General features: G+C 45.9%; 2 protein-coding genes across 4 annotated transcripts in view; one reads left to right on the top strand and one right to left on the bottom strand.

Moving 5' to 3' along the window:
* Nucleotides 1-1,956, bottom strand: part of IQGAP3 (IQ motif containing GTPase activating protein 3) — a 38,270-nt gene extending 36,314 nt beyond the window's left edge. The window contains exon 1 of the mRNA XM_082203879.1: nucleotides 1,226-1,956. Within this exon, the coding sequence (XP_082060005.1) occupies nucleotides 1,226-1,592 (367 nt within the window). The 5' untranslated portion in view covers nucleotides 1,593-1,956. The remainder of the gene's footprint in view (nucleotides 1-1,225) is intronic.
* TTC24 (tetratricopeptide repeat domain 24) lies at nucleotides 105-19,950 on the top strand. Of its 3 annotated transcripts, none has more exons than XM_082203913.1 (12): nucleotides 105-204; nucleotides 4,783-5,588; nucleotides 6,558-6,773; nucleotides 8,187-8,315; nucleotides 10,738-10,859; nucleotides 12,567-12,686; nucleotides 13,407-13,510; nucleotides 14,740-14,888; nucleotides 15,990-16,131; nucleotides 16,610-16,689; nucleotides 17,618-17,669; nucleotides 18,873-19,950. In XM_082203913.1, the coding sequence occupies exons 2-12, from the start codon at nucleotides 4,817-4,819 to the stop codon at nucleotides 18,976-18,978; spliced, it is 1,992 nt and encodes a 663-aa protein (XP_082060039.1). In that variant the 5' UTR covers nucleotides 105-204; nucleotides 4,783-4,816; the 3' UTR covers nucleotides 18,979-19,950. The 3 variants fall into 3 exon arrangements, with proteins under 3 accessions (XP_082060039.1, XP_082060038.1, XP_082060037.1); XM_082203912.1 differs by lacking the exon at nucleotides 105-204 and adding an exon at nucleotides 3,399-3,549; XM_082203911.1 differs by lacking the exon at nucleotides 105-204 and adding an exon at nucleotides 3,676-4,359.
* The last annotated feature ends 2,953 nt before the right edge of the window (nucleotides 19,951-22,903 follow it).

The raw sequence follows: 22,903 nt of genomic DNA on the forward strand, positions 1-22,903 counted from the left end.
TGGATAAATATCAATGGAAGAATTGCCTGATAGGATCACATCCAACATCCATTTCGTCTGGCATCCTTTCCTACAGTGGCCAAACCATGCACTGTATCTCCCCCCACCCCTGCAAAAAGAAAAGAGACAGATCCCTGCTTGAACTGCTGCCAGTCAGGGTAGACAATACTAGCTAGATGGACCATTGGTCTGACTCAGTATAAGGTAGCTTCATATTATTTATTATGATAATTATGCTTGTCAATCCAATTAAGGTAAGCAACTAATTCCTCTGAGTACACAGCAAAGTTATTTGCTTTTCTGCTGGTCCACAGACAGAGATTTTGTGGTGAGGGGGACCAAGGAGTCCATGGGTAAAAATCAACAGCCCAAAATTTCAATATGGAGACCTAAACAGGTTTTAACAGCTGCTTAATTTTATTAAGGGCTGATTTTACAATAAAAATAAACTTCCAATCTCATTCACCTTTTCTAAGTTATGATACATACCAAGAGAAATGAAGAAAAATCTGCAAATGGTGGAATGCAAAGTATTTTGAGATGCAGATGGCTGCACACACTAAGCTGGCAGTAAGTCCCATTGAACAAAACGGAACTTGCTTCCAAAGAGATATGCCTGGATAGAATTACATGGTAAGCAAATATGTTGCACCTGGAACAGGGGCATATCCCTGTGGCTCCCCCAGAACTGCCTTAGGCACATTTACTCAGAAGTAAAGCCTTAGTAACTTCAACTGCACCTCCTCCCTGTCACAGGGAGACTTTGGAGACCTTTTTTTAATTAGGCTGAGTATTGCAGCCATGAGGTCAAACTCAGGGGCTCAGGTCCAAGATAGAGATTTCAGGTTAAATAAGTCCCCCCGCCCTTGCTCTTCCCCTTTTATGTCATATTTCGTCCGATAAATAGCTCTGGGCATATTGAAAGCTCGTCGCGTTTCGGTGGATCCCACCCACAAAGGTGTGGTCTGAGTATGGATCTCGTTTCCTTGTCTTGAATTCATAGAATCATAGTTATTATTTCATAATGACTTCAAAGAGTGTTTGGATTGCACCTAAATCATTCACCAGGGATGCAAAAGAAAAAAGCGACATAATTTGAAATGCAGTCAGACAAATAGATATCTGTGCCACATTCCCCTCCCCGGGTCCCCCACCTTCGACTCTCTGGGCTTGTGCGCCCGACCCCCACTAGCCCAGCCCAACCCAACCCCGACGGGCAACTCACAGGTGGGTCGGGCCTGCCCGCCCCCCGCGCGCTGGTGGGTCTGCTCCATCTCCGGCGGCTCCGCTTCCTCTGGGGGAGCCAAACAAGCTCCGCGCTGGAAGTTTGAATCTCCCGCCGCCTCCCTTCCTTCTCTTTCCAGCTGAGGCCGCCGCGGAGGATCCTGGGACCTGTAGTTTCCTTGGTGAGCCCAGCCAAGGCAGTTGCATTGCGGGATGCTTTGTATGCCTTCCCGGGCGGAGTTTGCAGGGAGAGCTCGGGAAGCGAGGAGGAGCAAAGCGTGTTCGAGCTCCCCAGTTTCTAGAAACCAGGGAACCCGTTGCGGGGCTCCAACAGCTGCTGGACTACAACTCCCATCATCCCTACCCATTGGGCATGCTGGCTAGGGCTGATGGGAGCTGCAGTCCTCAAACTATCCGGAGGGCCACCTAAGGCGCAGCAAGACTCTTGTTGCTTGTTTGTCAGAGACAAACGGATTTATGGGGGTCCTTTTGCTACAGTCACGAGTATTTCTTCCAGTATTTTCAGTTCCTTTTTGCACGCATAATCGTGCTTGGTGTCATTTTTCTTTTCAAATGGGCTGATTAAAAGAGAGAGGTTCTCCAAAAAGTCAGGCCTGCTTGAGAAGAAGTAAAAACGGCAAAGATCACGCTAGTAAATTTATTGTCGGATACGCTTTCGTGGTCTGAAGTCCCCATTTTCAGTCCTCGCTATCTATATGCATCTGTAAAGAAGAAAGCAAAGGAGGGACTGCTTGCTAAAATTCCAACACAAGGGGGAAAAAGGAAAAGGTGTCAATTACCAATCTAATCCCTACGTTCACCCCACAACTTTTTTTAAAATAAGAACAACTCTGCATAACACTTGTGAAAACAAGAAACTCACTCACCTGTTTTTAAACCAAAATTAAGAAACGGCACTGTACCTGGAAGCACTGCAATGCCCGGTTCAGTGTGTGGAGCAAGCCACAAATCCATCTCCCAGTTTCAAACATTTATTTAATATCTGGTATATTCTCCAGGTGTGAACAAAATGTTAAACTGTAAAAAAAACAACAACCCAGATACTTCACTTTGATCTCAGCCACGAGATCGAGAAGCAACACCCTCCTTAGTACAAATGCCCAGTGCATTCTAGCCTAGGTTTCTGAGGGCACGGCTGCAAGTTCTGAGGGCACGGTGCCAGGACTGCACGCTTTGCTATCCCTGCACAAACGCAGCTCTTCCGTCCCCTCCGCGTGAACAACCTTCTACTGGGTCATTTTAATCATAAATTTAGGGACCCTCTGCGGTTTGTTCATTTCACAGAATCAGAATTGTAGCGTTGGAAGGGACTTCGCAGATTGGTCTGTGGTTTGCACAAATCACATCTGCATAAACCTTACATGAATCACACAAAACCCCCTTTCCTAGAATGCATCGCTGGTATGGGCGCTGGTATTGCAGGGAGGACTTATGTTAGCGGGAGGGCAGAGCTATCTGCCACTCAGTTGGTCAGTTAGTTGAGTATTTTTATTTATTTACTTGATTTAGAGGGGGCAACTGCTCCCCCTGGCTACACCCATGATTGCTGGTAGTTTTTGTTAGGAGGTGCTTTGCAAAAAGTTTACCTTCTAAGTCTAAAGGTAAAGGTACCCCTGCCCGTACGGGCCAGTCGTGTCCGACTCCAGGGTTGCGTGCTCATCTAGCTCTAGAGGCCATGAGCCAGTGCCGTCCGAAGACACTTCCGGGTCACATGGCCAGCGGGACGAAGCTGCAGCTGGCGAGCCAGCACCAGCGCAGCACACGGAAACGCTGTTTACCTTCCCGCTATAAAGCGGTACCTATTTATCTACTTGCACTTAGGGGTGCTTTCGAACTGCTAGGTGGGCAGGAGCTGGGACCGAACGACAGGAGCTCACCCCGCCGTGGGGATTCGAACCGCTGACCATACGATCGGCAAGTCCTAGGCAGTGAGGTTTTACCCACAGCGCCACCCGCGGCCCTACCTTCTAAGTCTAGATGGGAGCAAATGTGGGCACATTGCTGTCCAGTTCCTCCCCCTGGGACTCCAAAACACAAACACCTGACCTCAGTCCCACACCTGGGGGTACCAAGGCAGAGCACCCCCCCACACCCACACAGAAAGGGGGAGCGGATGCTGTCAATAAAAGCCAGTAATAGGCTGCCACCAGTGCTTTCTGCTTACACAGCCTGAGGCAAGAGAGCTCAGGCTGCACCCTGGAAGACCCCAAGATCCCAAAATGTAAGAGCTAAAGTAGCATTCCCTGCATCTGGGTCCTCAAACAAAAGAAGCCAAATCATACAGCAGGAGATGTGACCAAAGAGGTATAATAGTAATAATAATAATAATAATAATAATAATAATAATAATAATAATAATAATAATTTATTTGTACCCCACCCATCAAACCAGGTTGCCCCAGCCACTCTGGGTGAATTCCAACAGGGCTGCCTTCAGATGTCTTCTTAAGGTCTAAGACACTGGTTTTAGAATCAAGGCTTAATCCAAATAAACACGCCAAAATGAATAGGTAGATTCCCCCTCCCCCGGGGGTCTGGCCAATTCTCTGTTTACACTTGCATGCTTCTGCCAAGCACATAAGTCTGTGCACCTCATAAGAATGTACCTGTGTCTTTAAAAAGCAACAGGAGATTGGCTGCATGCAAATACCATCACAGGTAACCTAGGGAAGAGAGAGAGAGAGAGATGTGGGTCCTCAGTTGTTAGAGCTGGTTGTCATGGAGAGAGTCAGCATGTCTCAGGCATACTGAAAAGAAACTTGAATCCTCGCAAGCCATCATGGGAAGGAGGGAGGGAGGCCAGAGTTTGCTCTGCAGGGACTGGGAGATTGGCATGGTGACAATTTCTTACATTTTCCTACAAAAGGCCTCCATCAAATTGCACGTCTGAAAGCTATATATGTACATGACCTTGAAAAACGTTTGTTGTACTCTACGAAGAAAGCCTGGGCATAAAAAAGTCTTTTAAATAAGAAACCCTTGAAAATTTCACCAAATGAACTTTCCTGCGTGATGCTGACATTTGACAGCATTTGCAAAAGTGATCTGTAGCTCCACAAATCCTACCCGAGATCGTCAGCGTTCACTAGAAAAATATTACTGACTTTCATCTCGGTGAGTCATAGACCTTTATTATTATTATTGTAGGCATGTGTTTAAATAAATTAGTTACCAACTCTTCTTCTTCTTCTTCTTCTTCTTCTTCTTCTTCTTCTTCTTGCACAGGGGCTCCTGTTTCTTTCTTTCACGGCTGCAAAACAGGAATAAATTCAACAGCTGAAGTCAACACTCACCCAATTTCCTTTTGTTATCTCTCCTCTCCCTTCTTCCCCATTGCTTTCTCACATCAAGTTATCCCTACAATTTGTTTTTGCATCCATCCAGGTCTCCGGAAGATGCTATGCACCCTCTCTCTCTCTTTTTAAACCTCCTGAGCTGATTTTGAAACATGTGGTGTATTGCATGAAACGATGACAAGGTTTCCGCTTTACTGGATGTTCTCCATGTGATGCTCTTCCTTGCTCCTGTTTCCCCTAGAAATGGACTCCCACCAGCTGAGCAGCAACCACTGATGGCTCTGGAGGAATCCTCTGTACTGGAGGCACAGCTCAGCCCAGAAGAATGTGGACGGCAGGGCTCTAAGGTGCCCAACAAGAAAAAGAAGAAATGGAAAGGAAAGGCAGAGGCAGAGGCACCCGGGGAACCTGAGAAGGAAGGTGAGGTGCACTTGAGGAAAGAAGCCAAGATTGAAGATCTCACCAAAGCTGGCCACCAGGCCCTACAGCTTGGTGCCGTTGGAGAGGCCTTATCATGCTTCAAGAAGGCCTTTGCCCTCTCCTTGGAAACCTCAAGTGCCCAGGCCCGGAAGGTGTGCGCTTTCAACCTGGGTGCAGCCTACGTGGAGGCCGGGAAGCCGGAGAAGGGCCTGGAGTTCCTCCTCAAATCCCACTCTGAGGAAGGGGAAGCCGGGGAGCATCTCGGGGACCTTTTCTTCAACGTTGGGGCAGCCCACGAAGGCCTGCGGGATTTCCCCAAGGCCTTGGAGTCTTTCCGCAAGGCCCAGGATCACTACCACTCGGTCCAGGCCGGCAGCGAGGCCAGCACCTACATGAAGATGGGCTACTGCTACCTGGGCATGGAAGACCCTTCGCGGGCCGCCCAGTGCTTCCAGGAAGCCGGCCGGGCCTACGTGGAAGTCGAGAGCCTAGAAGCCGCCGCAGTGGCCCTCAGCAAAGCCGGCAACTATATGCTTCAGAGCGGAGAGTATGGCGCCAGCGACATTGTCAAGGTGTTGAACGAGTGCCGCTTGCTGTGTGAGCGTCTCTCAAACAAAGCTCTGCTGGGTATGTCTTAAGGGACCCTGAAAGGAAGAGTTTGGGTCAGCCACATGATGCCTGTGTACCATAGGCAAAAACGTTCCTCTTTTAACCAGTCTTGTGGCTGATTGACATCCAATGCCCTTTTAAAGTTTGTTGGGGAGTGGGGGATTATTGGGTGGTGGTGGTGGTTGTTTTTATTATGTATTTTATGTTTTTATGTTGTGATTTGCGTTTGTATTGTAACTGCACTGGGACCTGCTGCTAAAGGCTGGTATACAAATTTAATAATAATAATAATAATAATAATAATAATAATAATAATAATAGGGTTGCATTTGCCTGGCCTCTTCCAGGTGGTGAGTCAAGGTTTTGAATCTGCAAGTGGTCAAGAGTGCCATACACTCTTGTGTGTGTGTAATGACTATGCATGCAGATTACAAGCTCCAGAACGGCAGGAGCTGGCAGAAGGTATAGACCTTCTGGATGGTCTGCCTTCCTCCACTCCCTCTCTACCAATTAACCTCCATCTCCAAGGTCAGCTTCTGTGACCTCACCAGGAACCTCCCCTAGGTCTCAGGTTTGGGCCCTGAGATATCAGGGGCTGAGATGCTCCTGACCTGGCAACCTTAATGTATTACCTAGGAATCAGGTGAGGTGGGAAGAAGCCCACCCATTTGTCTCTATGACAACATGTCTTTGGACATGTAAATCATGACACTTAACTGACCAGCGAGGGCCATTACCTTAACAAAGGAATTAGTTGGACCTGTTCACCAGATTCCCTCTTACACATTCTGACCTCACAGGTACAGGATCACTTTTTGAAAGGGAACCATTGGCATCATTCAGACGGAACCCCCGAAACCTATAAAACTATTTTAATATTGAATTGATTCATATATTTATCAATGTATGCTGTTCTCTCTCTCTCTCTCTCTCTCTCTCTCTCTCTCTCTCTCTCTCTCTCCTGCTCTCCCGCTCTCCCCACCCCAGGAAAGCTCTATAATGACATTGGGCTCTGCTTCTCCCAACTCAAGATCTTCTCCTTAGCAGCGGAAAGCTTTGAGAGAGCTCTTCCACTCTGCCAAACCGATGCTGACGGCCGGTGTGAAGAAGCAGTCGTCCTTCAGAACCTTGGGGCTGCCCATAACACCCTTGGGAACTTCCGGAAGGCTCTGGGGTTTCACCGGAGGGCCGCCTCACTACACAGTAAGTTGCTGTAGAGGACACCAAACTGGCCCAGGTCACTTGTCCAAACGCCCAGATGGGGTCTGACAAGAAGCACATAAAGTGATGTAGAAAACAAGAGACAAAAAGGGGTACAGTGGTGAAATCTGAGATAAAGTAACACTTAATATTTTTTAAAGAGCCTTGTAATCAATCAGTAAAGATTTATTGCACCATGAACTTTGGGCATCAAATGCATGGAATGCTATCCTCAGTGGGGAGATCTGTTTACTGAAAGCAACAAAACATCACTACATAAACAAGGAGCCTCTGAATTCTAGAAGGACATGAGCCAGCCTTAACCTCTTGGGCAAGTAGGGAGTGAATAAAAGATAGCATAAGTAAAAAGAAGAAAAATATATCTGTTCACCAGCCTTTGCCAACCTGGTGCCCACCAGATGTTTCTGTCTACAACTCCTATCAGCCCTAGCCAGCATGGCCATTTTGGACTACAACTCCCATTAGCCCATGACCTTGCTGACTGCAGCTTATGGGAGTTGTAGTCCAAAACATATGGAGAGCACCAGGTTGGTGAGCGCTATCCCCTCATATTTGCAGCATTATTCTTTTTCAAGTTGATCTCCTCCTCACTACTGCTGTTGTTTTCCCAGTTGTCTGTTTTAGATCGTAAGCTCCTTTGAAGCAGGGACTCGTTGATTTTTGCCAACAAAGCTCTTTAAGGCCCCATGTACACTGGTGGAACTTAATATGATGGTGATGTCAGAAAACTGGGCAGTTCTTTTGAAAACAAAAATGGCTGCGCCTCAGAATTCAGTCCCTGTTCAACAATCCTTTTACTAGCTGCCTAACTACACATTGGCGCTGTGGGTTAAGCCACAGAGCCTAGGACTTGTCGATCAGAAAGTCGGTGGTTCAAATCCCCGCGACGGGGTGAGCTCCTGTTGCTTGGTCCCAGCTCCTGCCAACCTAGCAATTCGAAAGCACGTCAAAGTGCAAGATAAATAGGTACCGCTCCGGCGGGAAGGTAAATGGCATTTCCGTGCGCTGCTCTGGTTCGCCAGAAGCAGCTTAGTCATGCTGGCCACATGACCAGCTGTACGCCAGCTCCCTCGGCAAATAAAGCGAGATGAGTGCCGCAACCCCAGAGTCGGTCACGACTGGACCTAATGGTTAGGGGTCCCTTTACCCTTTTTAATTACACATCTTGGATTGAACATTATCACCTCCTGTGTATTTTACAACAGAGTGACAGGCAAAAACCCACCAGGTGAAGCTTTTTCCTGGCCGAGATGTCAAGTGAAAGGGAACACTTTGCTCCCCCTCCCCAATCTCTCTGTGTGAGGCACAGGAGTGGGGCCTGTGAAAACAAAAAAATTGTTCAGCAATAGGTGGAATGCTTCATGGAACCCACAATTTGTGGATATTTTCGTGCAGGTGCCCTGGGAAACAGGAGAGCTCAGGGACAGTGTTTTGGCAACTTGGCCTATGCGCTGAGCCAATTGGATGACCATGAAGCTGCTGGGGAACACTATCTTCATGCGCTCCAAGCCTTCAAGGACTCAGGTGAGAAATGAGATGTGGAGACGGGAAAGATGGAAGAGAGATCCAGGGAAAGTGTTTTCCCACCCTGCATCACCAAGGCCAAAGGGGGTTGTAACTGTTTTGTAAAAAGCAGTGAAGGCAGGTCCAAACTCATGTATTATTATTAGATTTATCACCACCCTTCAGCAGCAAATCCGGGGGCAGGTTACAACAATTTACAATTCAGAATGAAAAACAATTAAAACATAATATACTGTATTCAGAAAAATAGGGAGCACTCTGAAGACACACATCTCAGAGGCCGGATAGTGAAGAGGTGAGACGCAACTCTGTGGAGAGTTCCACAATTTAGAGGCCGCGGCAGAGAAGGCCTCTTCCAGCGGCCACCCCCTAAACCTATCAGGGTGATGGAACTACTAAGAGGACCCTCTCTGTTGCTCTTAATACCTGGGAGGGTCTGTAGGGAAGGAGGGGGTCCTTCGGATATTTGGTGCCTAAGTCATTTAGGGCTTTGATTAGTAATGCGAGCACCCTGAATTGGGCCCAGCAAAGAACTGGCAGCCAGTAACAAGTGCCTCCGTCCATGGGGCACTTCCTTTCACTTTTGTGTTTCTGTTCACCTTACCTAAGGCCAACCTAAAGGGCCAAAGCCCCTAGGCTGCATTCTTCCTGGAAGTAGCTGGGGGAGCTGTTGACAGGGAATCTGGCTTCTGATAGTTTCTTAAACTTAAGATACATGTCGTGACTGGCAGCAGAACTCTGGTTAGGAACACAATATGTCAGAGGAGTAACTATATATATTACACTTTTGCCGTCCCACTGTGGCATTTGATAACCATGTGTTCACTTACTGTCATTCAAGTTTGAATGGTTTTCATGTTCCGTTGTCCTTCACATTGTTCAGCAATTTGCCATGGGTTTTTTTATATATATATAAAAATCCTCATGAAAATTCACCAGCATTTTGGTGCAAATTTCTCTTAATAAACACCTATGTGCAGTATTGACATATGCTATTCCCCCCCCCCCGCAATCTTGCATTTGTGCGTGGTATTTTCACAAATATCCCAATTTTTATGCTTTCCCTTAAAACGTGGATTCTTTTGGAACCAATTGTTTAGCAGGAGAGCTGCACCACAAAATTCAGATAAGGAAGAATTTCAAAGGCTAGCTGTGTTTCGGTTTGCATGCTGTTTTGGAAAATGATAATTTGCTTTAAATGTGAACTGACTCTCATTTCTCCCCCAACCCTACAGACAACAGAACAAGTGGCTGTGTGGCCATTATCCCAGCCAACCCATTAGCAGCTGAGCTCCAGAACTTAGAGATGTAACTGCTGTGACTAGCTGCCTATTTGTTACTGAGCCAGGTTTATGGTCCTTGCATTCATTTACAAAGCCCTAAATCTCTTAGGTCCAGAATACCTCAGGGACCGCTTTAACCCTGATATCCCAGCTCATTCATTGAAGTAATCTGCAGGAGTGCCGTTTGTAATTCCCTGAGTTGGCAAGGCTCATTTGACGGCAACAGGAACCTGAGCCTTTTGTGTCATCGGTCCACCCCTGTGGAGTACTCTTCTGATAGAGATTCAGCCAGGGATCAACCATGGCAAATACAACAGGAAATGAGAACAGAAGATATGGAACTGGGTGCAAACTGATGAATACATAATAAGTAAAGAACTATAGGATCACAGAAGAGAGTCTCTTGTGGACAAAGATGGAGAGACTTATTATTGTTAAATATGGAGGAATGGTTGTTGAAGTTATTGGAGACAAAGCTGGTATGTTTGGTTAGATAAAAGCTATTGCTGACATTTAAAAAGAAATAGATAGATAGATAGATAGATAGATAGATAGATAGATAGATAGATAGAAAAAGGAAAATGAATTGATCTGTTTACGTTGGAAGATTGTGGAAATATTGCCTAACAGAAAGTACATCAGTTCGGTGTCATTCTAGAGTGAATATTTTGAATAATTTATTTTATGTAACTGACAACCAGAAAATCAGAAGTCCTTTTTTATTTTTCTTCTCTTTTCTGTTTTCCCTTTCCCTTTTGTTTCCCCCCTTTGCTTTTCTCTTGTTCCCTCTCTGTTTTTGTTTTTATTTAGATTAGTTTCCTCCCCACCTTATTGTATTCTGAAAAAGCTTTAATAAAATCTTGTTGTTGTTTTTTTAAAATAGAGATTCAGACAGCACCTTCAGTATCAACTTTTAAACATCTGCTGAGAACTCTTCTATGCCACTGGATCTGTGCAGGCAATTAAGAGTTCATTCTTCCACAATAGTCTATTTCTGCTTTGATATTTTTTACAAAGAGCAGTAGCAAAATATTTTTTATAAGTAAAACAAAATGAATACTAGGGGGCTCATTTGTCTGTTCTTCAGACTGAACCCTGCTCTGCTTCTCTCCAACCCCTTCTCTTCCTTTTCTGCACAGGTGACCTTCCAGGCCAATGGCAAGCTTACGAAGGGCTTGGGGCATCACACGCTCACCTGAGAGACCCTGGCAAAGCCATTTTGTATTACAAAGAGGCACTTACCTTGCTCTCTAAATGCCAGGTAAGGCTTGTTGCAGTAGCTGGTTCTGTGTTTAAAATTCAGCCTGTATTTTGATTATACAAAATGAACCTGTTGCTGACATGCTGTTTAATGGACTTGATCAATGTGGATTCAGAATTTAGGAATTTGGACTAACTGATGGCATTTCCAGACTGTCGCTCTTTTTTGGGTGGGATTCAGTCACATACTGGCAAATTCAGGTTGCGCAATTATGGTTGGCTATTTTTCAAATTTAATTACATAATTGATTTATATCCCCTGCTTGCTCCTGAAGGAGTGCAGGGCGGTGGACAGAGCAATTATTAAAAATAAAAAAGGTAAAGGACCCCTGACAGTTAAGTCCAGTCACAAACGACTCTGGGGTTGTGGCGCTCATCTCGCTTTACAGGCTGAGGGAGCCGACGTTTTTTCCCCTCTGCAGACAGTTTTTCCGGGTCATGTGACCAGCATGACTAAGCTGCTTCTGGCACAACGGAACATCAAAACCAGAGCAGCACATGGAATCACAGTTTACCTTCCCACCGAAGTGGTACCTGTGTATTTACTTGCACTTTTGGGGGTGATTTCTGCTTGGTTGGCAGGAGCTGGAACCAAACAACGGGAGCTCACCCCATCGTGGGGATTTGAACTGCCAACCTTCTGATTGGCAAGCCCGAGAGGCTAAGTGGTTTAGACCACAGTGCCACCTGCAGCATCACAAAATAAAATCTAAAAATAGTTTTAAAACATTCTAAAAACAGTTAAAAACATTGTCTCACTCCATGGCCTCAGGGGGCCAGGAATGGTGTCTTTCAGCTATCAAATGCCTAGGTGAACAGGAATATTTCTAAATTTCTCCCGAAATTTAACAGTGAGGAAGACAAGATGCACCTCACCAGGGAAAGCATTCCATAAATGAGGAACCACTATGGAAAGGGCTCTGTCACTCTGCCAGCCAAACAGTCCTTAGTGGCAGTGCCTCCAACAAGACCATGTGGGACATGGGATGTCATGCACAACAAACTTGCTTCCCCAGAAGATCAGACTTGTAGTGATGAGGATAGTGTGGGGGAAATTGGCTGGAAAGTGTGCAACAGCACTTGCGTTGATGCAATTTCTCGTAACCTCTACAGAAAGAAAATCAGGAGAAATGATACACAGATCATCTGGAAGTGTCCTATGTCTGTTGCAAATTTGTCTGAGGTGAACAATGGTTGTTGCCTGTTATTGCCCTCATTTCAAAGATCAGTAGATGTGAGACCCAGATCCTTGAGGTGGTATTTGCTTCTAACAACAAGCAGTTATAAACTTGTAAGCTTTCACCCCTTTTAGAGAAAACCATGCCTTTTCATCTTAGAAACCTGAAAAGAACAACCAGTGAACCTACACCAAGGCTCCATAGCTCTAATACACTGGCTAGTTTGTTGATTAACTAAAGAAAATTGTGAATCCGCACTAACTTCACTGAACCTATTACATACAGTGGTACCTCGGGTTACACATGCTTCAGGTTACACACTCCGCTAACTCAGAAATAGTGCTTCAGGTTAAGAACTTTGTTTCAGGTTAAGAAAAGAAATCGGGCTCCGGCGGCACAGCGGCAGCAGGAGGCCCCATTAGCTAAAGTGGTGCTTCAGGTTAAGAACAGTTTCAGGTTAAGAATGGACCTCCGGAACGAATTAAGTACTTAACCTGAGGTACAACTGTATATCTTTTCTTTAATGCCAGGATGTCTCAGGAACAGCCCAGGAGCGAATTGTGAACAAACTTACAGATGCCCTCCAGAACAAACTGTCTATGAACAGCAATTTCTTCCATGGTGGGGGGATTCTTCAGTCTGCTTCCATGGTGAGTTCCCTGCCTGCCGCCTTGTGCCATTTTGTTGGCATTAAACATGTGAGCCCCTGCCCTACCTACCATTGGACAAGCATTTGCAATGTCACGGAATGTTCACAAACATTAATTACTGATGAGGAAAGGTTGTTGTTGTTATTTTTATTATTTTTATTTTTATTATTTATTATTATTATTTTATACCCCGTCCCTCTGGCTGGGTTTCCCCAACCACTCTGGGCGGCTTACAGCATGCTCAAAAACATAATATAAACATCAAGCATGATGAGCAAACCATGTCGGTTCTTTGAGGCAAGTTAAAAAAAATTGGGGGGGGGGAGGATCACATGGGACCCAGATACAGACTGAAGTCTCCCACATGTTTATAGCAGTCCACATCTGTTTTAACAGCTGTGCTAGAATCTTCTAACATGTTACACAGAGGGAGAACAGCCAGGTAAGAAGAAAATAACAGCGCAAAACTATACTTCTGCTGTTTCACTTCCTCCTAGTGAGAAAAATAATTGAAACTTGTAGAAGTATTTTTTTTTTAAGTCAGGGGGTTGGGCTAAATCAGCTTCCTCCCAGCCTGATGCCCTCCAAAGATGCTGGACTACCTTCTGGGTTGACCAGCATGGGATGATGTCTAAAACATCTGGAGGGTATGAAGTTAGGGAAGCCTGGGCCAGATTATCCATTAGGACCCTGGCTATGACCGTTTCTCTCTCTGCTCAGAAACAGCTTCCTACATCACAGACCTCAAGCCAGGTTCGATTTGCTCTGTTGCCGCATCGTAAGAATGAGAGCCTCCCTCCCACACTGTGCCGCGCCAGCGAATCGTAAGTAAGAGAAAGGTGCATGTTATGGTGCCTCTGTCCAAGTTCTCGTCTCCTTACTGTCTCTCTCTCCCTAGACTGATTTCCAGAGATGAGAGAGGATATAAATTATTGAAATAATAAGTGGACTGAATAACTTGGCAAAAATTACAAGATAATAGGACCAGATTTATGATTTATAAATGTATGGAGAACAGCCCACGAGGTAGCAATACTGAAGAGGGGAAAGAAACAGATACTTTCTATGCCACTAGGTGGCCATTTTTTACACATATTAACATGTCCAGAATGGAGAACACCATGGGCTTATTCACACATCCATTTGCCCCACCAGTACTGCCCTGGGAACGCCATGGTTTAGCACTGAATTGAGTTTTCCGCAGACTGCCGTTGGTTCCAATTTAGTGCGAAAGAGCAGGTTGTTCGGGGGGAAGTGGCGGGGCAAAGTCTGTCTGAGTTGAGGGGGGAGTGGCACTGCTTTGCGGTGGTTCCAGTACTCCTTGGAGAGACATTTCCAGAGGAAGCTGCTTGGGGACGGTTCTTTGGCCCCATGGAGCCTTTGGTGTGGTGTTCCTCAGAGTTTGATTTTATTCCATGTGTTCTTGTTTCCATTATGTATTTTGTGTTTTCATCTGGTATTTTTATGTTGTGAACCACCCTGAGATCTACGGGTGAAGCAGTATACAAATTTAATAAATTAAAATAAATTAATTAAAAAGTGATTGTCCCATGCCTAGAAAGCACAGGACAAGTGGGAGTGTGGGCGAGTCTCATGCCATTTGCTTCAGTACTTCCTGATAGCTTTCCCTTTGTTAAAACTATGTTCCTTTAGGTGACATAGACTAGGATGATATGATGTTCAAGCTCCCTGTTGAAGGGAAAACAATAATAGGCAGTAAATGAGCATGACTGAAGATCTTACAATAGAGTATGGACAAGAATACTTTCCTGGTTTCTGGCAAGAGAAGGGAGGATGTTTAACATTTTCTCGTTGCATTGTGTTTATCTTTTTCATTTAATGTATACTATCTCAAAGTCAATTAAAAATACATTCCAAATATTTTATTAGAAATAACACATGAACACTGTTTGGTCACGGCTGATCTTTAAGAAATCCTGAGCTTACAACCCCCAGATTAAAAGAAGATGGTCACACACAGGCACCATCACAGGCTCAGAATGAACATCTGCATTGTCTGAATATCACACCTCTGTTTCGTGACTCTTTGCAGCTCTGTCACACAACAATGCCACCAGGCGCAGCCCATAGAAGAGCAGTCTGTACTGGCCCCATGGAACCAGAGATCTTCTCAGTGGGGGGAAATGGTAGTCCCTCATAGCAGCCATCTGAAACCACAGCAGGCTGCCCATGGAGCATCAGGTAACCCCCTTTCTACTTCTGGTCCTGCAGTCTTCCCTGCATGGTGCAATTTTTCCCCCTGGTACAGAGATGGAGGCTCAAGTCAGACATCAGGCCAAACCATGGCTATGAATAAGAAACCATGACTTGCTATGTAAGGCTTGCCAACCAAGGTTTGTGCCAACCATGGTTTGGTGTGATGCAGATCCACACCACACAATCTAAAGCACATCAGATGCACATTTAAAGCACACAACCTCCCTCAAATAATCATGGGAAATGTACTTTGTTAAGGGTGCTGGGAACCGTAGCTCTGTGAAGGGCAAACTACAGTTCCCAGGGCTCTTTGGGGGACATCACATGCTTTAAATGTACATTGGATGTGCTTTAAATGTATAGTGTAGATCTGCCTGGGACTGACAGACTTATAGTTTTGGGTTTTCCTCAACCTGCAGAGGTAACTGCAGCTCGAGATGGTTATGCTGAGCAGCTCTTAACCATGGTTGGCCTGTGGTGAATATGGAAGCTCAAACTGTGGTTAGTACAAACCTTGACTTAGTGTGATGTGTGAAGACAAGAACCAAATTTGGTGGTGAAATGTTGAACTTGCAGTTGAGGTGAAATAGGTAGATGACAGGTTGTCAACCTTTTGAGGACAGTGGAATTTTGAACAAGTGCTGTCACAAAATGTCTGCAGTGGTGGTGTGGCAAAACGCAAAATTACTGTCACATCTAAAAGAGCAGAAAGAGAGACAGCACCACAAAATGGTGTGGGTATGTGTCCCCCCCCCCATCAGCCTCCCCATCAATGGGAAAAGGCACCCGCATTAGCTGTGCTACATGGGCTCACAGAGAACAGCTCTTTGCACATACCCTCCATTCAGATCAAAGGGAGGTCCTGACTTCCAATGAAATGAGGGTATGTTTAAAGGGAGCTTGTTCAACATGGGATAGTCTGAGTCAATGCAAACAGGAACTGAGCAGGAAGAGAAAACAGTCCTTCATGCATTGTGTTTTGAGGGGGTATTTACTGAGACCTTTCATGGGCACCATAACATTGGTGATGCATCTGCAGCTTTACCTCTCAACCACTTTGCCTCTCAACGCTTTATCTTCCTGTAGTGTTGGTTGCTGCAACACATGGAGACAGGATCTCCACTCCTGGAATTCCGAACGGACGTGCCATGTTTGTCAGCAGTAGCACTGAAGACACCAAGCACCCCATGGGGACTTCTGCCTATCGCAACCAGACACAGGCTAACAGGTCAGCTCAGAAGCAATAGCTGCTCCCAAAAGGTGCTGGCACTGGGTATATCTGCACATGCCCTTAATTTCGAAAAAGGAAGGTGTTCAAAACATCTTTTCCTTTAATAGTTTAGAACATTTATTTACTTTTTTGCAATAAATAAATAGCAACAAATTCCCTTACTCTTCATCTGATCTGCCATCACCCTGCCTCTGCACCAAACCATGGCTGAGTGTTAAGTCATACTCAGAGTAGACCCATTGAGCTCAATGGACAAGTTAGTTGGACCCATCAATTTTCATTGAGTCTGCTCTGAGTAAGTGGAGTCAACCCAAGGCAAGAATGATTTGGGGAAGGAGAAGGCCTGTTTTTCCATGAGCATTTCCACCCACATTCTCCCTTCCAAAAGTTGTGCGTTTGTAAAATTTAAAAAAACAGAGGAGGAAACAGTGATTCTGGAAATCAGATCTCAGTGACATCCTTTATTCTTTTCTAGCAGTCTCAATGCTTTTCTGCACCTGGATCCCTCCTGCCACAACTGCTTACAGAACAGGAAGTCCCACAATTCACAACTAAGTAAGTACAGTGGTGTCTGCAGGGCTCTTGCTCAGAAGGGGCAAAACCAGGGCTTTTTTTCAGACAGAACTCGCCAGAACTCAGTTCTGGCACCTCTCAGGTGGGTGCCATTGTCATTATAAGAGAACAAAGGGAGGCGTTCATGGTGAGATCTGGCACCTCTTTTGCTAAAAAAAATAGCACTGAGCAAAACCTTAACCAAATTTTGAAGGAAAGCCTTTCTTTCATCTGTCCTGAAGCTCAATCCAGATTAAGACCAAGCTACTGTTAGTGGGTGGTTCTGGGAGATGGCTTGCTTGGGTCAGAAATTGAGGAGGCCTGTTGCAGAAAAATCTTGCCTTCTCCTTCCCAAAGTGAATATTTCTAAGTAGGACAAACAGTATGGCCTGTCATGGCTTTCCCCTAATTCAAAGGTTCTGAGACCTTCTGTCCCTAGGGCTCACTTGAGAGAGGTCTGGAAATTACTGTAGACCACGAGTCACAAAATGGTGGTGGAGGTAGAGTTTGGCATAACCAGCTTGCAATTTACTAACATAGGCCACATTCACACCATACATTTAAAGCACTAGGATACCACTTTAAACAGCCATGGCTTCCCCTCAAATAATCCTGGGAGCTGTAGTTTGCTAAGGGTGGGGTTACCATCCATATCTGATATTCTCAGGGAACTCTGGGAATTGTAGCTCTGTGAGGGGGAATGTTGGCCTCCTAATAACTCTCAACACCCTCAACAAAGTACAGCTCCCATAATTCTTTGCAGGAAGCCACAGCTGTTGAAATTGGCATCATAGTGCTTTAAACATATGGTTTGGAAATTGTTGGGAGTAATTGCCACAGTACTTTGGATGTGGCAAGGCCATTCCACAGTCCATTTGAGAAACACTGCCCTAAACTCTGGTTTATGCTGCTGTTTTTATGTCACACCCAGCAGGCCCCCACGAGTGTGAGTCTGGTCAACTGAGAGCAAGGGTCTTGGAGAGGTAGGTTGGTTCACACGATGTATAATAAGGATAATAATTTATTTATTTATACGCTACCCATCTGGCCGGGTTGCCCCAGCAATGCTGAGCGGCTTCCAACAAATTATAAGACCACAGTAAAAAACTTCCCTGTACAGGGCTGCCTTCAGGTGTCTTTTAAAAGTCAGATAGTTGTTTATTTCCTTGACATCTTATAGGAGGGCATTCCACAGTGTGGGCGCCACTACCAAGAAGTCCCTCTGCTTGGTTCCCTGTAATCTCACTTCTCACAATGAGGGAACCGCCAGAAGGCCCTCAGAGCTGGGCCTGAGTGTCTGGGCTGAATCATTGGGGTGGAGACGCTTCTTTTCATGTACAGGGCGGAAGCTCAAGGCACTGTCCACCCAGTGACCCGCCTTACCAGTCAAACACATTTTGGCACCTAAGGCGAACCACAAAATGGTGCCTCCCCCCTCCCTCCCTCCGCCAGCCATGGAAGAAGGGGTGAGTGAAGCTCTACATCAGGAACAAAGGGGGAATAAAGATCTCCACTGGAAGCAAGGGTGGGAGGAGACCAGCAGTGGCTCCTATTTGCCATGATGCCACTGTGGCATAGCATGGGGGGGGGGTGCCAAAGAGAAGGCAGATCCAGCCTCCAAGGAGTGCATTGCAGCAGTCGCTGCCACTGTGGCAGCAGCAGCGAGTGATGCATTCCTTGGAGGTCGGATCTGCTGCCTCTGTGGATCCTGTCCACAGAGGCGGCCACCTCACCTCAGTGGTGGACCTACATTTTCTGGGCCTCTTTGCAATCAGCAACGACGTCTGCATAATCGCTCTTGTCTATTTCAATGGGGTTGTTTACAACCACCTTTACAATATTTGGGTTACTGACTCAAACTTTGGGACTGGTGAAATACATACCAATTTATTTATTTATGAATCAATTTGAGTCATGTGGCAAAAATTGGCTCTACCAAACCCATTTTTTAAAAAAGCAGCATGGATTGAAGTTGCACTGACTGGCAGCAGTGGCTGTCCAGGGTTTCAGGCAAGAGCTTCTCCTATCCTAGTTTTCCTGGAGATGACAAGGATTGAACCTGGGACCTTCTGTATGCAAGGCAGAGACTCTACCACTGAGCTGTGGCCCTTCCCTTCCCTCGAGGACCCCTGCTGTGGTGGTCCACAAAGCAGTTTTGGAACTCGCTTCTTCTCTTTTCTTTCCAGGGCTGCACCAACTCCTGCCAGACCCTTTGCCAGCCAAAGTTTGGAACCTCGCCGCCAGCAAGGATGGGGGAACAGGTTCAAGTCCATAATATGTGCTCTGATGTGACAGGTGTGTCTTGCTGCTGAATTGACTGTCCGGTGGGAGCTTTAGAAGGGTCTTGATGCTCTTCAGGTCCAAACCACCATTTGTAAACTGTGGCACACCGCTTTTCTGAGGAACACAAGTGCTCTTCCGGGCCCGGCCAAAGTGGGACCACCCAGTCCGGCATCCTGTTCTCAGCACTGGCTGGCCGAGTGCTTCTGGGAAGTTCACGCACAAGGCATGAAGGCCACCCCAGGATTAATTGGGTCCCTCAACATCATTGGTGCTCTGATAACACCAGTTTAGTCGCATTGGAAACTGCCTTGTTAGACCACAGATCCAACTGGCTCACAGCTCACTACTACATATGTGCACAAAATTTCTTATAAAGTATTGTGTGTTTCATGAGATGATCAAAATTACATATCAGCACATCACAAACCCTCCAGAACTTGCATTACTGAATCTGTAATGCAACTGTGCTTCATGGATAAACCACTAATTGGATTTCTTTAAGGGGCCGCACCTATGGCTCTAGATAGACACATGATGGAAGGACTTGAAAGGGACAAGCGTGAGTGCTTGCTACAAGAGAGGATGGCATATTGCCCTTACAGAAAAAAACTGACTCACCAGTTTAGACCAGCAAGGGGAGCAAAGCAGAAAGTATGATTGCTATTGTGTGCCTTCCTAGAAGCAAGCGCACACTGGGTGAGATTCTGCGAGCGTTTGTGAAATTATGCCCTGGACCATATCATTTTCAAATCTTCTTTTTTGGGGGTAATAATACATCCTGCTACACTAGTGTGACTTCACACAAGTCCTTTCCATATACATGTACCTCATGTGCCCATAAGAAAATTGCATAAGCCCAAATTTGTTACCAAACACCTGGATGGAATGCATGTTACGAAACACACATCAAAGATGTCTGAAACAATTGGGATGCTGCTAATATTACCCAAGTATGGGCTATGGAGTAAATTAAATCTCTTACAGATGCCTCCATCTCTGTCTAAATGTGTGGCTTTGCAAAAGAGCAAAGAGCTCTGGTTGATCTGTTTTGAAGAGTTGGAAAAACTGAAGTAAAGGAATAATGTTCAAACCAACCGGGGGGCTAACACAATTTAAGTGCTTCCAATCCTCCACTAAGCTATGAAGCTCACTGGTTGTGATCTTTCAGGCCAGTCACTGCCTCTCAGCCTGGCCTACCTCACAGGGTGGTTGTGCAAATAGAGGTGGAGGGGAAAGAACCACGTACACCACCTTGAGCTCCCTGTAGAAAAGATGGGATATCCTTGTGATAACATACACACAATAGCACGCAATCAGAGCTTCCCAAACCGTGTGTCATGACATGTTAGTGTGTCGGCTGCAGTGTGTAGGTGTGTCATGTGAATGGGAACTCAAGCAACAGCAATCCAATGGGAACTCAAGCAACAGCACTGCCCTGTGGGGCAAAGCTGACACACCCAACAAGGCAGCCCCAGCCTGCCTTTCCCGAAATTAGAGTTCACATTGGGGTGAAGAGGGCAAAACAAGATTAAGAACAGAAGCAGAAATATTTTGTTATTGGGGGGTGGGAAAGAAAGCATGAAGCGCACAGCACAGGACACACCTGCAGACATTCTCCCTGTCCCATAAAGCTGGGTGACTGTTAAGGGGATTGGTGTGGGGGGGGGGAGGTAGCAAAGAAGAGGAGGGAGGGATGTTAGGGGGAAGGAGAGAAAAACACAGAAGACACTTTGCGATTTCAGGGTTTTTTTTACATCCCTCCTTATAGAATTAGGAGACTCTCAAAAAAGTGGGAGGTTATTGATGCTGATGGGGATTTTTGGGGGGGAGGGCTGTTACAAAAAAAAAGCAAAAACAGCAACACAGGAGAGGGCACACGCTTCCAGGCACACACACCTTCCAGCTATTTTGCCACTTTCTTGCATTTCTCAATCCCTCTCTGTAAAACAAAGGAGCTGTTAAGACAGGTAGTATTACTGAAGGTGGGGAATATTTTATATCCCCACCCTTGGGTTTCACTATAATCCCATCTAATGTTGGTGTAATTAACTGAGTTCTTATTACTCGGTTTATCTTATTGCACAGGAGATCCTGCCCTATTGCTAAATAATTAATATTAATAATACATTGTGGAGCGGCAGTTGGAAGGAGCTAACTTGATGACCCAGTTGGATGGCTTTAGAAGAGGATTAGGCAAATTCCTGGAGGAGGCTGTTCTCCCTCAACTATTGCAAGCTGCATGCCTCTGAACACCGGTTGCTAGCAATAACAAGTGGGAAGAGTTTTCTTGCATCCAGGTACTGCTTACAGGCATTTCAAGAGGCCTCTCCTTGGTCACTGTGAGAATAGGATGCTGGATGAGGTGGGCCAATGGCCTGTTCCAGCAGGGCTTTGCTTATGTACTAACAGATGTTTTTAGTAAATTATACTAGGTCAGATTTTGGATCCATGTTTTTATTTTTACTGTATGGCTGAAGAGCAGGGACTGAAGGGGAAGACTGTTGTTATAAGACAAAGATTGTCATTCATTTCTATAAATCTTATAAGAACTGTGTTACATGCTGCAAACATTTATTTGTGCTTGGAAATTCAATTGCCCACCAACCAGCCATGGCCATTATTCCATGGAATCCATCTTGAACATGATACCATGTCACTCCATTGACCTCTGGTCACTTCTTTAACAACAGCCCATCGTCCCGGAGAACATAATACTTGCAGCTTAAAATGAAAGTACTGTACCAGGGAGATAGATGTCCATCTGTCATTGATACGTTCCATGGGGGGGGGGATGCACTGGGACAACCAATCTCAGTGATCACTGGTAGGAGGAGTTACGCTAAGACCAGATCATGTCAATACCGAGGAGGCAGGTTGTTATTTGAGGACTATCCCTGCCTCCGGGTCTGGTCTTGTCCGGACGGATATTGGAATCAGCAAGGGATACCCACATGACATGAAGGTGCTGCTGTGCAATGCCAGGTCAATGATTCACAAGACCACTGCCATCCATGACTTGATAATGGATGGAGGACTTGACATGACATGTGTAACAGAGACTTGGTTGGATAAAACAGATGGGCCTGTCCTTGCCGCTGCTTGTCCACCAGGTTTCTCTTACACACAGCAACCCAGGCCTTGTGGGTGGTGGTGGGGTTTGCAGTGATTTTTAGGAAGTCATTAGTTTGCACCAGCCGTCCTATTGGGAAGACCCAGTTCTCTGAGTGCATGTTCTGGAAGTTGGGCAATAGGGGCAGTACAGGATTCCTTTTGGTGTACTGACCTCTCTGCTGCACCAAGGATTCCCTGCCTGAGCTGCAGGTCATGGCAGATGTTCTTCTGGAGACACCTAGTTTGGTTGTCCTAGGGGATTTTAACATCCACGCCAACACGATCTTACAAGGGGCCGCTCGGGACTTCGTGGAAAGCATGGCCTCCATGGGGCTGTCCCTGAATAAGTCTGGCCCAACTCATAGCTGCAGACATGCCTTAGACCTGGTGTTCACCTCTATGGATGTTGGTGATCTGACACTAAGTAAAAGTGAAACTAAAGAAGTGTCATGGTCAGATCACTTCCTGGTGCAACTGGACTTCTCCGCGACCCTTCCCCTCAGCAGGGAGGTGGGACCGATTCAGATGATCCTCCCCCGCCACTTAATGGATCCAAATGGTTTGCAAAGAGTGGTAGGGGATGCTTTGTCCCATGTTGATGGCCTTTCAGTTGATTCCCTGGTGGCCCGCTGGAATGTGGAGTTAACCAGGGCTATTGACTGTTTGGCTCTGAAGCATGGAGCCCGGACAGCCCCGTGGTTTTCCATGGATCTGAGGGCAATGAAACAATCGCTCAGACGGGTAGCGTGCCAGTGGCGGATAATTCATTCTGAAGCTGACCGGACACGAGTTAGAGCTCAATGTTGAGCCTACCAAGTGGCGA

This window comes from Podarcis vaucheri, assembly GCF_965113315.1.
Source record: "Podarcis vaucheri genome assembly, chromosome: 16".
NCBI classification, from domain to species: Eukaryota; Metazoa; Chordata; class Lepidosauria; order Squamata; family Lacertidae; genus Podarcis; species Podarcis vaucheri.